Here is a 13,021-nt window from a genome sequence, read left to right as displayed (position 1 = left end):
GCCTGCCTCTGCCTCCCAAGTGCTGGGATTAAAGGAGTGTGCCGCCATGCCCGGCTAAATCAGAGATTCTTAAAGATAAACTCCTACTGCTAAAGCAAAGCTTCAAAAATATTGCTTCATGTTTGCAGAACTTTCATGTTATTCAAAGTATAGTCACTCATGTCATTACATTCTTGAAATCATCCACACTATCTATAAGTGAAGTCTGATGTATATCCCTGGCCAGGTATGGGGAGGGCACTCACAGGAGCTTAGACTAAACATCATGTCTCCTCAAAAGCCATGTTTTTTCCTATCATTTCAAATCATTTGGGAACAACAAGTTGCAATTATTTATGCAATTTCCACAAACAAGTGTAAATGATCATTTAGTAGCACAAAGTTCCAGGTAGGAAAATTATTTGGGAGAATTTATTGAAAAACCAAATTAGTTTGCAGGGTCATGGCAGCATGCAGTCCTTTACTGCTAACATTTGGATGCCAGAGGCAGACATCCTGGTTTACAGAGTGAGTTCCAGGACAGCCAGGGCTACAGAGAGGAACCCTGTCTTCAAAAACAGACAGACAGACAAAACCTTTCTTTGACTAAAGAGACAATGGGACGCTGGATAATTGAATGAAAAGAATTTTCACCCCAAATTAGAATTAATGCATATCCATCACTTAAAAGACTTTGGTGCTATTCAACAGCATTTTAGTGACTGATGCAAGAATGCTTATATCCCTGAAGTGGTTATGAGAGAGCTGCAGGAAATCTACACAGAGTTCATACTCAGCACTCACCCCAAGTTCCTAACTACAAAAAAACATTTCAGAGGACTCTGCTTTCTGTGAATATCATTGTACCATCTACATCAAAACTTGGACTCCCCTGAAGGCAGAAGATTTATCCACATATATCAAATAACCCTGTTAAAAATCCATACTACCTCTTTAACCCATTCCTGTTCTCTCTCAGGGTAGAGTTAACCCTGTCCAAATTGTGCTTCTAGAGAGTTCTCTTGGAAGAGTACTCTCTACTAACCCCTTCAAAAGTATTAATAGTTCCCCTCATCGCTATAGGGGACTGGAGTACAGAGCGAGAACTAGTCATGAGTTATCTAGTAGCTGGCTCAGCTAAGCTTCATGCTTCAACATTCTCCAACTCTCAATTCTATGGCCATATCTCATTTATTCTTCTAAATCTTCTCAAGAACAGAGGGCATTAGCACTATCAACTGCCCTGTGTGACACAGTTGAGCCCTTGCTGGATTCCTGCATACTCAACTAAACTGCTAAAGCTCCACTGACTTCCTCAGCTTCAAGGCTCCACTCTGAATATTGTAAAATCAGGGCTGGCATGTCATTTCTGTTAACTATAAAGAATACCTGAAATAAATCCATGGATAAAAAGGAAACATTTGGGTTTTTTCTCATATCTTCCAGCATCTCAGTCCTTGGCCACCTGGTCTCATTGCTTTGGTCTCTGATGAGATAGTATGTCATAGTGGAAGTATTTTCAGAGATAGTTTTTTACCTCATTGTGGTGGTTTGAGTATCCTTGGCCCATGGGAAGTGACATTGTTAGGAGGTTTGGCTTTATAGGAAGAGAGGTGGCCTTGTTATAGGAATGATGTCACTGTGCAGGTAAGCTTTGAAGGCTCCTGGTGCTCAAGCTCTACTCAGTGCAGAAGGTACCCTTCTCCAGGCTGTCTGCAGAAGGAACTCTGTCCTCCTGGTTGACTTAGGATCAAGATATAGAACTCTCAGCTTCTCTAGTATCATGTATGCCAGGATGATGTCATGGTTCCTCTGAAACTGTAAGCCAGCCCCTATTTAATGTTTTCCTTCATAAGAGTTGACTTGGTCATGGTGTTTCTTCACAGCAATGGAAACCCTAACTAAGATACTCATGGAGAAAAGAAAATATAAGAGTGAAACAGGAAGGTCCCAACATCTAAATATCCCCTTCAGTGGCACACTTTCCAGTCACCTAACTTGTTTCTACTAGGCCTCACCTCCTAAAAGTACTACCATCTCCAGACAGTAGCAAAAACTGGGAGCCTAGCTTTCAACACATGGGTATTGAGGGACATTCAAGACCCAAATTTTAGCAACTGGCCTAATGGATACATCCTCTGTGTGATCTACTTGTAAAATAATGCAATCCATAGCTGTGCAAAAAAGCAATATTGTTTAAGCAAACTCTCTTATCTGTAGTAGACCTATCTTTTTAAGCTACATACTAGAACAGAACCAAATTACAACAGAATCCACAGTACTGAAAAGAGTCTCTGAAGTTCTTTCTGGTAGTAAAAGGCTGGCAGATTATACTGGCAAATCCTGCAATGCTAAGAGAGTGTGGTTTTTCTTCTAGTATTTGACTGACAACAAAGCCACAAAAGCAAACTTGGCTCCATTTCTCTCATCCCAGCAGGACAACTGCTCCGCAGGAAAGGAATTATCATCATGAATCAACTGTAAAACACACAACCATTCTCTCTGATTAAAAGAGGCAGGATTCTTGCTGCAGGAAGGGTCACCCTGGGCACTCCAAATGGAAGACTATAGGCAGAGAGGAATCAGACCCCAGTTAGCACTTTCAGTGATTCATCCCAGGAGGTAGCTAAATAGGAGACTTATTTCAGGTCAGCACTGTTGATTTCTTTGCAGTTCTAGCTGAATATAATTTTATGTCCAATGATAACCAAGAAAAGAATTAGTTAATGACAAATCCCCAAAGATAAAAGTAATCTGTGTACTGGCCTGAGTTGTACTTGGCTATAGAATTTTATTCCTGTTTCCACACTTGTATTTTTATTATCTTAATTGTTTATCACATGAAAAAAAATTCTGCTAGCCTGAAGATCATATTATTTTAAGTTACAGTCATTTCAAACCTGTATTTTAGCTTATTTTTATAGCAGAAATGCCGATTTTATCCCTGTGAAATAATTAAGACTAACATCCCCAGTCACCTTAGCTGGAAACACCGGGCATTTTCTCAAACAAGATCTTTATTTACTTTCTTATCTTTAAAAAACTTTCTTTAATGACTCATAAAACTCATAACATTTTTCATTTTGACTAGATGAACACCATCAAATAAATCATAGAGCTTTCCTTCAGTTTCAAAATGAAATCAAAACACAGACTGACTAGCAAAATAAAATTCAACATCATATCCCCAATGTAAGAGTCTAAACATGATATCACAGCACACACAATCTTTTATTATCTCAAGAATCCAGATTATAAACTTGTTGACCAGAATCAGGACAGGAAAAAGGTAATTCTGGTACCCCAATTCTGAAGGGCCAGAGCTTGGAGGCACATGGTATTGATTGGTTCCATCACACATGTCTCAGGTCAAGATGACTTCCATCCTACACATGTGTTAAGGTGACACTTTCTGAGATGACTACAACCCATGGGCTGCTGGAAGATAACTACCCAGGGTTCCATGAACTGAGGAGAAGCCCTGCACACAGGGTTTCATGCACTGAAGAGAAGCCACAGCCCTATGAAGCTGAAGAGCTGAGCAAAGGACACATACCTCCCAGCCTTCAATGTGTGCCTGCCACTCTTCTAAAACTTCCAGTTTCTCCATCTGTCTCTTGGCCTCATTAATGTTGGAACAAACAGCTTTCATGGCTTGGAGTGCTTCCATCACTGCTGCGTAGTCACTATGTTTCCGTGGAGTCCGCTTCAGTAATTCCTGTGGATACACAAAGACAAACCACCCTTTGATCTCCAGTGCTTTGGTACAGCAGACTGACCAGGAAATGAAAACTACAAAGACTGTGACAGTCACTCTGCTAAATGACATCACAACCTCCACTAAGATAGAGATCAAAAGCCAAAGGTCAAATCGATGAGTGAGCATTATTTCAATGCTCAGTTTTTGCAGAAACTGTTGTTTTTCCTCATACTTACCTGTATTTTAGAAACAGAAGGACGTTTCTTGATTCAAATGATCAACTACCTCACCTGGATCACATCCTAGCTTTTATAAATCTGATTTCTGTTCAAACAGAAGCATATCAGTATATGTTAATTTCCTTTGTCTTGGATTCTTTACCAGATCTTCAAATAAATATGCACCACAATTTCAAAAATGAATTAAATCCCTATTTCTAACATCTTTTGAGAAACTATAGGCTGATGTCCTCATTTCACACACTTTAAATGGGCTTTAATTCTGAGAAGTAAATTCTTTAATTTACTTCTGATATTGTATGTCCATCTTAAGATTTGGGGGTCCAGAGTAAAAATTTCAGCTTCATCTTGGGAAAAATGTAATGTGTATTCCTTTCATGTTAGATCATATTAAGCAGAAGATCAAAGTTTATTTCAAAATATTCAATAATAGGACAACTATGAAATGCCTGCTTTTCCACTCCATATTTAGAAATTAAAAAAAAAAAACAGGAATCTTTCTGAAATTATGCTGCAGGGTTTTTGTAACTGTGTTAGTATCATGTTGATGACAACTGCCATAAGGAAACAAATGACTAACTAAGAAGCAGTGTGGTCATAAAAGTCTAGACAGTGGGTGAAGATGTTTAATTTTATACTTCTAAACAACAACTAAGAAGACCTTTTAATATAGTTAAAAGATTTCAGATTATTCTGCTTTTGATATTTGGAATGAAAAGGAAAAAAACATAAATAAAACTTCCATCCCCAAAGCACAAACTAAGAATTAAATAAGGGAGCGGCTGGTTGTATGGGAAATGAGAACATCAACCTTCAGGGCAGGATGTGGCCCCTGGAATGGTGGCCAACCTAATCCAAAGAGTTGAGACATGAACTAGATCGTGTGAAATAACAACAAACAAAAAAACAAATCAAATAGTAATTCTAATGGTTACTCATACCATAACCTCGTGGATTTAATACTTACCTCTGAATAAATAAAACCACTCAAAGACAATATAAGCAGAATTTTTCAACATTAGTTTATCTGTATGCATAAGTAAATCATCTTTGTGTGTGTGTCTGTATGTGTGTGTGTGTATGAAAATAATCTTCCCACAAAGGAAAAGGAGCTAAGCTCTACCTACAGCCTCTTAGCTGTTCTCTTACATGTGAGACAAGAATGTATCTATGATGCTAGGGTTTGGGGTTTTGGGTTTTTGGTTTTGTTTTAAGAATTAAATTTAAACACTTGTTTCCTTCCTATTCAGCAATGAGTGATTTAATGCAACCACTTGTTTACAACATTCTTAACATTTCTTCTGGCCCTTACAATAGCTGGTATTCCAACAGAGATCAGGGATCAGGATACCTGTGGGTACATAAGCCCACTGAGTCCCAAAGCTGGAAATCTGTAGGGACTCTCAGAACATAGGAACATACAGAGCCATGCTTGTATTGATACTGCATGTTAAAGCCTGTGCCAAAATTGCAGCAGAAGGTCCCTGCCTTTGCTTCAGCATAGGCTGTTCATAGCTTAACCAAGCAACTTTAGACCTACTTTGTGATAAGAAATCAGTCTTTTTTTTTTAAATTAAGGTTCTTACAAGCTTCAGAGGTGACTCAGTCCATAAAGTGCCTGTTACATAAATATGAGGACCCAATCTCAGATCCCCAGAATGTGTGTCAAGAACTAGGTATAGTATTCTTCACCTATAACCCCACTGTAGAAGGTTGGGACAGACAGAAGGATCCCTGAAGTTTATTTGTCATCTAGCTTAGCCAAGTTGATAAGCTTCAGGCTCAGTGAGAAACTTTGGCTCAAAAAATTAAGGTAGAGAGCAATTAAGGCAAGATATCCTGAAGGCAATAAGCACCATGACAGGCTGACAGCTAGGAAAAGAGGCTATAGGTAAACCTGCAGATGGTAAACTTCTGGCCTCTCCATCCAGAACAAAGGCTTGGTGTACAGCCACTCTTCAGCCTCCCAATACACATACACACACACACACACACACACACACACACACACACACACTAGCAGACTAGCAGACCCATCTACTCCAAAACACTCCTAAGCTGCCTCCTCTTTGTTTAAGGAGCCCCAAAACAATTAAAAACTTCAAGCCCTCCCTGAAGATCTGATTTCTGAATCCCCTCTGCACTTATGGGGAGTCTTCTGTATGTGTGCTTCTTCACTCCTAACAAAATTTGGTGCCTGCTGTGTCTGAGAACCTCCCTGACTAGACAGTAACATTTTTGAAAGACTTCCTGTGAATCCTTCTGGTGAGCATCTAGATATTAAGGTCAGGGTAAACTGAACCAAACCACAAAAGCATGTTATGGGGTGACCACTGAGTTATATGGCATCCCTTCCTTATTCTGGAACAGGAAGGTTACCACTGCTACATTTAAAGTATAGTGGAAAGCACAGAGTGGTCAGTTTATTTTTCCCTTTTCTTTGATAAGGAGGGTTCACTTTCAGATTTAGCACTAATGCCTTTGTTTCTAAGAGGAAGAGACTTCTTTCAGAGAGTTCTGGCTGAAGGCTTCACAGCTGGCAAACACTCATTCCTTAGACTGAGGCTGAAGATCTCCTAGAACTGTTACAGGCAGCTGGCTTCAAAGAGACTTCATGAACTTTAGTCCTAATGAGACAGCATTTTCCCTCTATCCAGACAATTGTAGTCTTCTCTGACTAGGTAGAGTCTTCTTAGTGTCTTATCTAGTTGGAGAGGTCCAACTATGGAGAATCTTGTTGGCATCCTATCTAGTCTTCTCTGGCTACATAGGATCTTGTTAGTCTTATGTAGTCTTCTCCAACTGGGGAGGGATGTTTTGAGGGTCTTACCTAGTCTGACTACAAACAGGCTCTTCTTGGGCTCTTCACTCCCCTCTCCTAGATCAGAATATAAGGAGCCACGATTAGGACAGTTAAAAACGTATTGGACTGTTACATCATCTGGATTCTAACTGCTACCCTTCCAGAGAGTTGCGACTAAGAGTATAGCTAGTTCCTCTTACTATTGTACACCTGAAATAATGGAGGTGGAGTAAGTTAACATCTGAGAACCAGATTTGAGGGGCCTATTCTGGAGAATACCTTCATGGTACATAAAGCATTCCACAAGAACCCTCGCTGGGAATAATTTAATTGGAGTTTATTTTGATCCACCAGTAGCCGAGGAGAGTCTCTGCAATACTTTCTGATGGTTCCACATTAGTGGACTATAGCTAGCAATAGAGTTTTTAAGATGATATGAAGAGCCAGAGAAATTAGAAGAAAGACCTTCACCCAAGAAAACTCTACTAGAAAAAAAAACAAAAACAAAACAAAACAAAACAACAACAACAAATAAGGATCAATTCTGATCTCTTGGGAGCCTAAGCCCCCAATAACCTTCATATCCATGCAATTCTTACCCCCAAAAGAAACAAAATAATTATGTATGCACTATCCTAATACCCAAAAGGGATGTTTTTTTCTTAGGTAAGACTCAGGAGAGAGAGAGAAGAGCTATGTTTGCCCATTCCTCCTTTATCCTGGCAGAACTGAATGACACACAGTAAGGAAGAACTGGGGAGTTATATGGAGGGTCCAGAACAGTGTGATCAATCTACTGAGCTACTGAAGTAGATACATGAATTATGTTAGAGAGATGTAATGACGCTATTAAAAACAAATGTTAACCCGTTTGGGAAAGAGGAGAATGTTAGATTGAGCTCTTTAAGCAGCAATGACACTGTCACTGCCCAGAGGACTAAAGTGGACAAGGACTTTCCTATGGGGGATAAGGCTAGCCCACCTCTGTAATCTGAATGACCACATGAAGAATGGAGATGACATTCTTTACTGTGTGATAGAGAGTCTTAAGAAGGCTGCTACTGTCTAAACTCTTTATTAGTCCCTGTTATATACTTCAAGAAGACACGAAAGCTTCTACATACCCCGAGTCACTAGAAGAAGTAATCCTAAAAGCCACTCTCTTAACTCAGCCAACTTCAGACATTCATAAAAAGCTCCAGACACTGGTAGCAGCCCCAGACAAAACACTAGCAGGCTTTTTGATTTTTATTTGTCCAGGTCATAAACCCAGACATTTTATGATACAACCATGAAAGGAAAGGGTATCATGGGGAGTTAGTGATCACTACAAGAGCCAACTAGATAAACGTCCCCCCAACCCCTGAAACAAGTCTAAGCCTAGGGCTTGCTTCACAAGAAGGCCACTTCCTGTTGGGAATGCTCTCAGAGACCTCTCAGACCCTGTCCTATCTATAAGGAAAATCACTGGCAACATCAGTGCCTTCCAGCCTAGTTGACCTTTATCCCCACAATGACAGGGCTGGCAGGCAGAGGGGTTTCATACTGGCTTCCATCGTGATCAACAGTCTTAAGGAGTTTCTGACTATGAGAAACATAAGATTAGATTCATGACTGATTCTTAGCACTGTACCTTTCCTTTGTTCCATGGTCCTGAAGGTCAACAATTCAGGGTGCATTAGACCATCCCCTTAAGTGATATTTCACTCAACTGTTTGCATGTTTAGGAGGAGAACTCCACATTTGTCATTTCTTTTTAATAGTTCCTTACACCCTGCCTGACTCCTCCATTAGAAAGAAACTTTTTGTCTAGACTTAAGGTCTATCCCTCCAGGGCAGAACACTACTGCTTGTTTCAATGGAAAGCAATGATCAAGGCTACAGCATAGACAGATGGAAGTACAAACTATAAAGAAGACTAAAATGGTAACTTTTGTAGTTATGTATCTTAAAGATCCTGCCTATTTTCTAGATCAGAGGCAATGTATCCTGAAGCCTGAAGTCAGAGAGGGACATAATCCAAAGGCTAAAGAAATAAGGAAGATTGGCTGAATGTTCCAGCACACAGAACATCCCATTCTTGGTGTTAGCAAAGGTTCTAACAAATAAATCAGTCCAAGGTTTCTGTATGATCAGTTACAGAGTGGCTCCACCCCATCTAGTTGTTCTAATTTTCATACTCTCCTTACCCAGATTCCCCTAAAAATACTCTTGGGTTAAGGCTAGATCTTTGTTTGTTTGTTTGTTTGTTTGTTTGTTTGTTCTCCAAGACAGGGTTTCTCTGTGTAGCCCTGGCAGTGCTGGAACTCACTAGGTAGACCAGGCTGGTCTCAAATTCAGACTGCCTCTGCCCCCTTGAGGGCTGGGGTTAAAAGCCTGTGCTGCCACCACCACAAGCCTGGTCTACAAAGTGAGTTCCAGGACAGCCAGGGCTATACAAAGAAACCCTGTCTCGAAAAAAAAAAAAAAAAAAAAAAAAAAAAAAAAAAAAAAAGCAGAGGCAGGCAGATCTCTGTGAGGTCAAAGCCAGCCTGATCTACAGAGCTAGTTCCAGGACAGTCAGGGCTACACAGAGAAACTTGGTCTCAAAAAAACAAAAACAAAAACAAAAAAAGTTTCCAGAATGACAATATGTTGAGGTGATTTTTTGTGCTCCTGGGTAAAGAGTTTCTTTGTACTATTCAAATGCTAATTTCTGTGCAACAGAGAGTTGAATGCAGACAGACTTTTGTATTGTTATTCATATGGCTACATCATATTTTCTAAACACTCCCTCTCTCACCTTCTGATTGGTTTTAAGAAAGAAAAAAAAAAAAACTAATGGCCTAAAGCAAAGGCAGGTAAGGAAGATAGGACTTCCAGGAAGAGACAATTATGGGAAATGAGTCAGATGCAAAGAAGATTTCACCAGTCAGACAGAGGAAGAAGTAGGCTGAAATGGAAGGAAACCAACAGGACTCATGGCAGAACTTAGACTAGAATAAATGGGTAAGTCATGAGTTAGTTGAGAACAGCCTAAGCAAAGACTTTAAGCATCTATAATAAATATAAAAAGACTGTATCTTTTCTCAGAGCTTGGATGAGCATAGAAAATCCTTACAGCTTTAAAAATGGGCCCACTCATTTCTCAGGGTCTGACTAAAAGCCTTAGAAATTCAGTATCATCTATATTGTGCTTTACAGCCCCAGACTCCTGGGAAAGTAAAACAGGCTACACATCTCCTAAAAGACACCTAAGGAAGCTAGGTCAGAAAACCCAAGTCCCATGGGTAATATCTATTGCCCCAGCCCTACTCAAACTTAGGAATGAGTCTAATTACCAAGTGTCATCCCTGTACAGTAAATCTTTCCTCACCAATGACCTTGACCAGACCCTAAAACTGTCACTGGAGACTCATGTCATCAGCTGGCAAAATTTCAATAGATCTGTCAGAACTAGAGACAGGATTTTTCACAGAAGGACATGAAGAACCTCCCCATTTCTGTCCAGTATACTTCATACTAATCAAGACATCAGGGTCCAATCAAAAGCCTTGTCCACTTCCTTTGGTAGAGCCAATATCTTGTCATGCTAGCCACCCTCAAAGCAGTTAGAGTCAGAGGACCAGACACATGGCTCCAACAGACTTGTGTCAGCCCTCAGCTGCTTCTGGCTCCCCTGAAACAAGAGACCCCAAGAAACTGCCAGCTCAAACTGATCCTCAAATGTCAACCCTTCCCAAATTTGAAAACCCTGAGCTATCTCCTTAAAGGAGTGATTTCTCACTGTGTCTGCCACAGTTCTTGCCATCTGACTATCATGAGTGCTCCTACATAGGCTACAGTATCATTTTTCTTGAAGGAAGAATTTTTGTGGATTTTGCAACCCCTTTCTCAATAACTCTGTGCCCTTCCCAGAATTTGGATATTTCCGAGCTAGATTCTGGAAGATGGAACAACAAAACCATCACTGTATGACAGAGAGAAAGTAACAGGAATGTGAAACCACACTACAGATGGCAGGTGTACCCATTCAGGCTTTCTGCTTCACTCCCCCATTTGGGGGAGGTCTCTATGTAGTGTTTACTGTCTGTAATTGGATCTCTTTTACTGTGTTCCATCATCTCTGGTTCCATGTGGTCTACACCATACACTTAAAATAATCATTTAAAAGGCAAGTGTATTGATTGGGTTTCCATTGCGGTGATAGACACCAAGAATCAAAGCAACTTGGAGAAGAAAGGGTTTGTTTCAGCTTATTGTAGATCATGAGGGGAAGTGAGGGCAGAAACCTGGAAGCAGAGGCAATGGAGGAACACTGCTTACTAGCATGTTCCCATGGCTGGTTAGCTTGCTTTTTTTTTTTTTTTTTTATACAACTCATAACCATCTGCCCAGGGGTGACACCACCATCCCCTCCCACATCAACTGTTAATCAAGAAAATGTCCTCCAGACTTGCCCACAAACTAAACTGATGGAGGTATTTTCTCAATAGATCCATTCTATCTCTCAGATGTCCAGAACTTGTGTCAAGCTGACAAAAAACTAACCATCAGACTATGCTTTAAAATTATGTAATTTTAACCTTAACTTCATTAGCATCTAGTCACCAAAGTATGGAAAAACCAAAAATAGACCAACAGTGGAAGTATTATAAAGTTCTCTATAGTTAACGTTCTGTAGAAGCCAATCATAATGATTTAGTGGGGTCTCTTCTAAAGCTAATACATATACTCTAAATGAAGCTCAAACAAGTATGTGTGCTCCAGAGAGCACTAAGAGCATCCTTTAATGCTCTTTCTACCAAAGGTTTGTTTCCTATTCAAGACAGGAATTTATGACAAAACAGCTATTTTTTCAGTAATTATGGTCTATTTTTTTAATAATAGTGGTATTTTTAAAAGATACGTTTTTTAAATAAATCAGTCAAATATTAAGGTAATAACAAACACTGTACATAATTAAAATACCTTCAAAAGAAGAGGGTACTTGCATATCCTCTGAATTGGTGTCACTAAATATCCTTCCAGGGGAACGTCTGTATTCTTCCGACCTCCAAGCAGCATGCAGTTCTGTGGGGAAAATAAACATAAGTACATGTTGCAAACCTGAGGTTGTGAACTATTCTGTCATAACATTGTATGCTGAACATTTGTGAAAAATACATGTCCTTACATACCATGTTACAAGGTTCCGTCAAGAACTAGTCCTTCACATTGGTTACAGAACCCAAAGTGAACCTATATTTAGAATTTAATTTATACATATTCTTTTGAGCAAGCATGAAGAGGAAGGGTTTAAGTAGAAAAAGTAAAAGAGAGGAAAAATAGAGAAACAGACAAAACAGGTATTTTTTGTTTATAGGAAGCACAATGTTGTGCTTGGAGAGATGGTCCTGCTCTTAAGAGAGTTAAAAACACTTGCTACTTTTGCAAATAGACCCAGGTCCAGTTGCCAGAACACAGATCAGGCAGCTCACAACTGTTGTAACTTGAGTTTCAAAGAATGTGACTGTCTCTTTTGGTCTCCATAGGCACCTGCACACATGTTGAACACCTACTGACAATCAGGCACATATACATACAGGCACATAGGCACACATACACACACAGAAATTAAAAAAGAATAATTTTGAAAAGTCATCATGTTGGAGAAAAGCAAACATAGAGAAGTTGAGTTCTACTGTGAAAGTCAGGCTTCATTGCTCACTAGTGACCAACTTGAACTCATTTCAGAGTGACTCACTTTGCCAAACTGGAACACTTTAACCTGGTGATTCAAAGCCATTCTGTTCCTGCTGTTACTATGTGATCACACTTAAGGAATAACACTGTGGTAGCCAATCTCAGAGGAAGTCAGAGAGGATCTCCACATTGGCAATGTGAAGGAGAAATCCCCACACATCAACAGTCACAGGGCGGTAGGCATGAGGATCACCAGGAAGGGGCAGTAAACAGAAAACCCACTGGGGTAAAATGGTCTTTGGTCTTCTGAACAAATGTATAAAGAGGAAAACCTGATTGAAACTTGTTTCTACATTGCCTTCCATGATGGCCACACAGAAGTAGACTTTATACATCAGGCAGAAAAGAGAAGAACTTCAGATAGCGGCACTGCGAGGCCAGAATATTCTGTCACAGTTTTTTTTTTTAATTTTTAATATTTTTATTACATATTTTCCTCAGTTACATTTCCAATGCTATCCCAAAAGTCCCCCATAGTGCCCCCCACTTCCCTACCCACCCATTCCCATTCTTTTGGCCCTGGCATTCCCCTATATTGGGGCATATAAAGTTTGCAAGTCCAATGGGCCTCTCTTT

General features: G+C 39.8%; 1 protein-coding gene across 4 annotated transcripts in view; it reads right to left on the bottom strand.

Annotated features, from left to right (window-relative positions):
• The window catches only part of Prex2 (phosphatidylinositol-3,4,5-trisphosphate dependent Rac exchange factor 2), a 301,528-nt gene that overhangs the window by 204,568 nt on the left and 83,939 nt on the right, over nt 1-13,021 (bottom strand). For 3 of the 4 annotated variants that reach the window (XM_029482876.1, XM_021163512.2, XM_029482881.1), the window contains exons 5-6: nt 11,672-11,773; nt 3,536-3,697 (exon numbers count right to left, since the gene is read on the bottom strand). In XM_029482876.1, the coding sequence (XP_029338736.1) occupies nt 3,536-3,697; nt 11,672-11,773 (264 nt within the window). Of the gene's footprint in view, nt 1-3,535; nt 3,698-6,748; nt 6,800-11,671; nt 11,774-13,021 lie in introns of those variants that run through there. The other variant, XM_029482884.1, reaches the window with a different exon arrangement.

The sequence above is a fragment of the Mus caroli genome, chromosome 1, assembly GCF_900094665.2.
Source record: "Mus caroli chromosome 1, CAROLI_EIJ_v1.1, whole genome shotgun sequence".
Taxonomy (NCBI): Eukaryota; Metazoa; Chordata; class Mammalia; order Rodentia; family Muridae; genus Mus; species Mus caroli.
The sequence above is the reverse complement of the archived record's forward strand: the minus strand, read 5'-3'. Positions and strand labels throughout refer to the sequence as shown.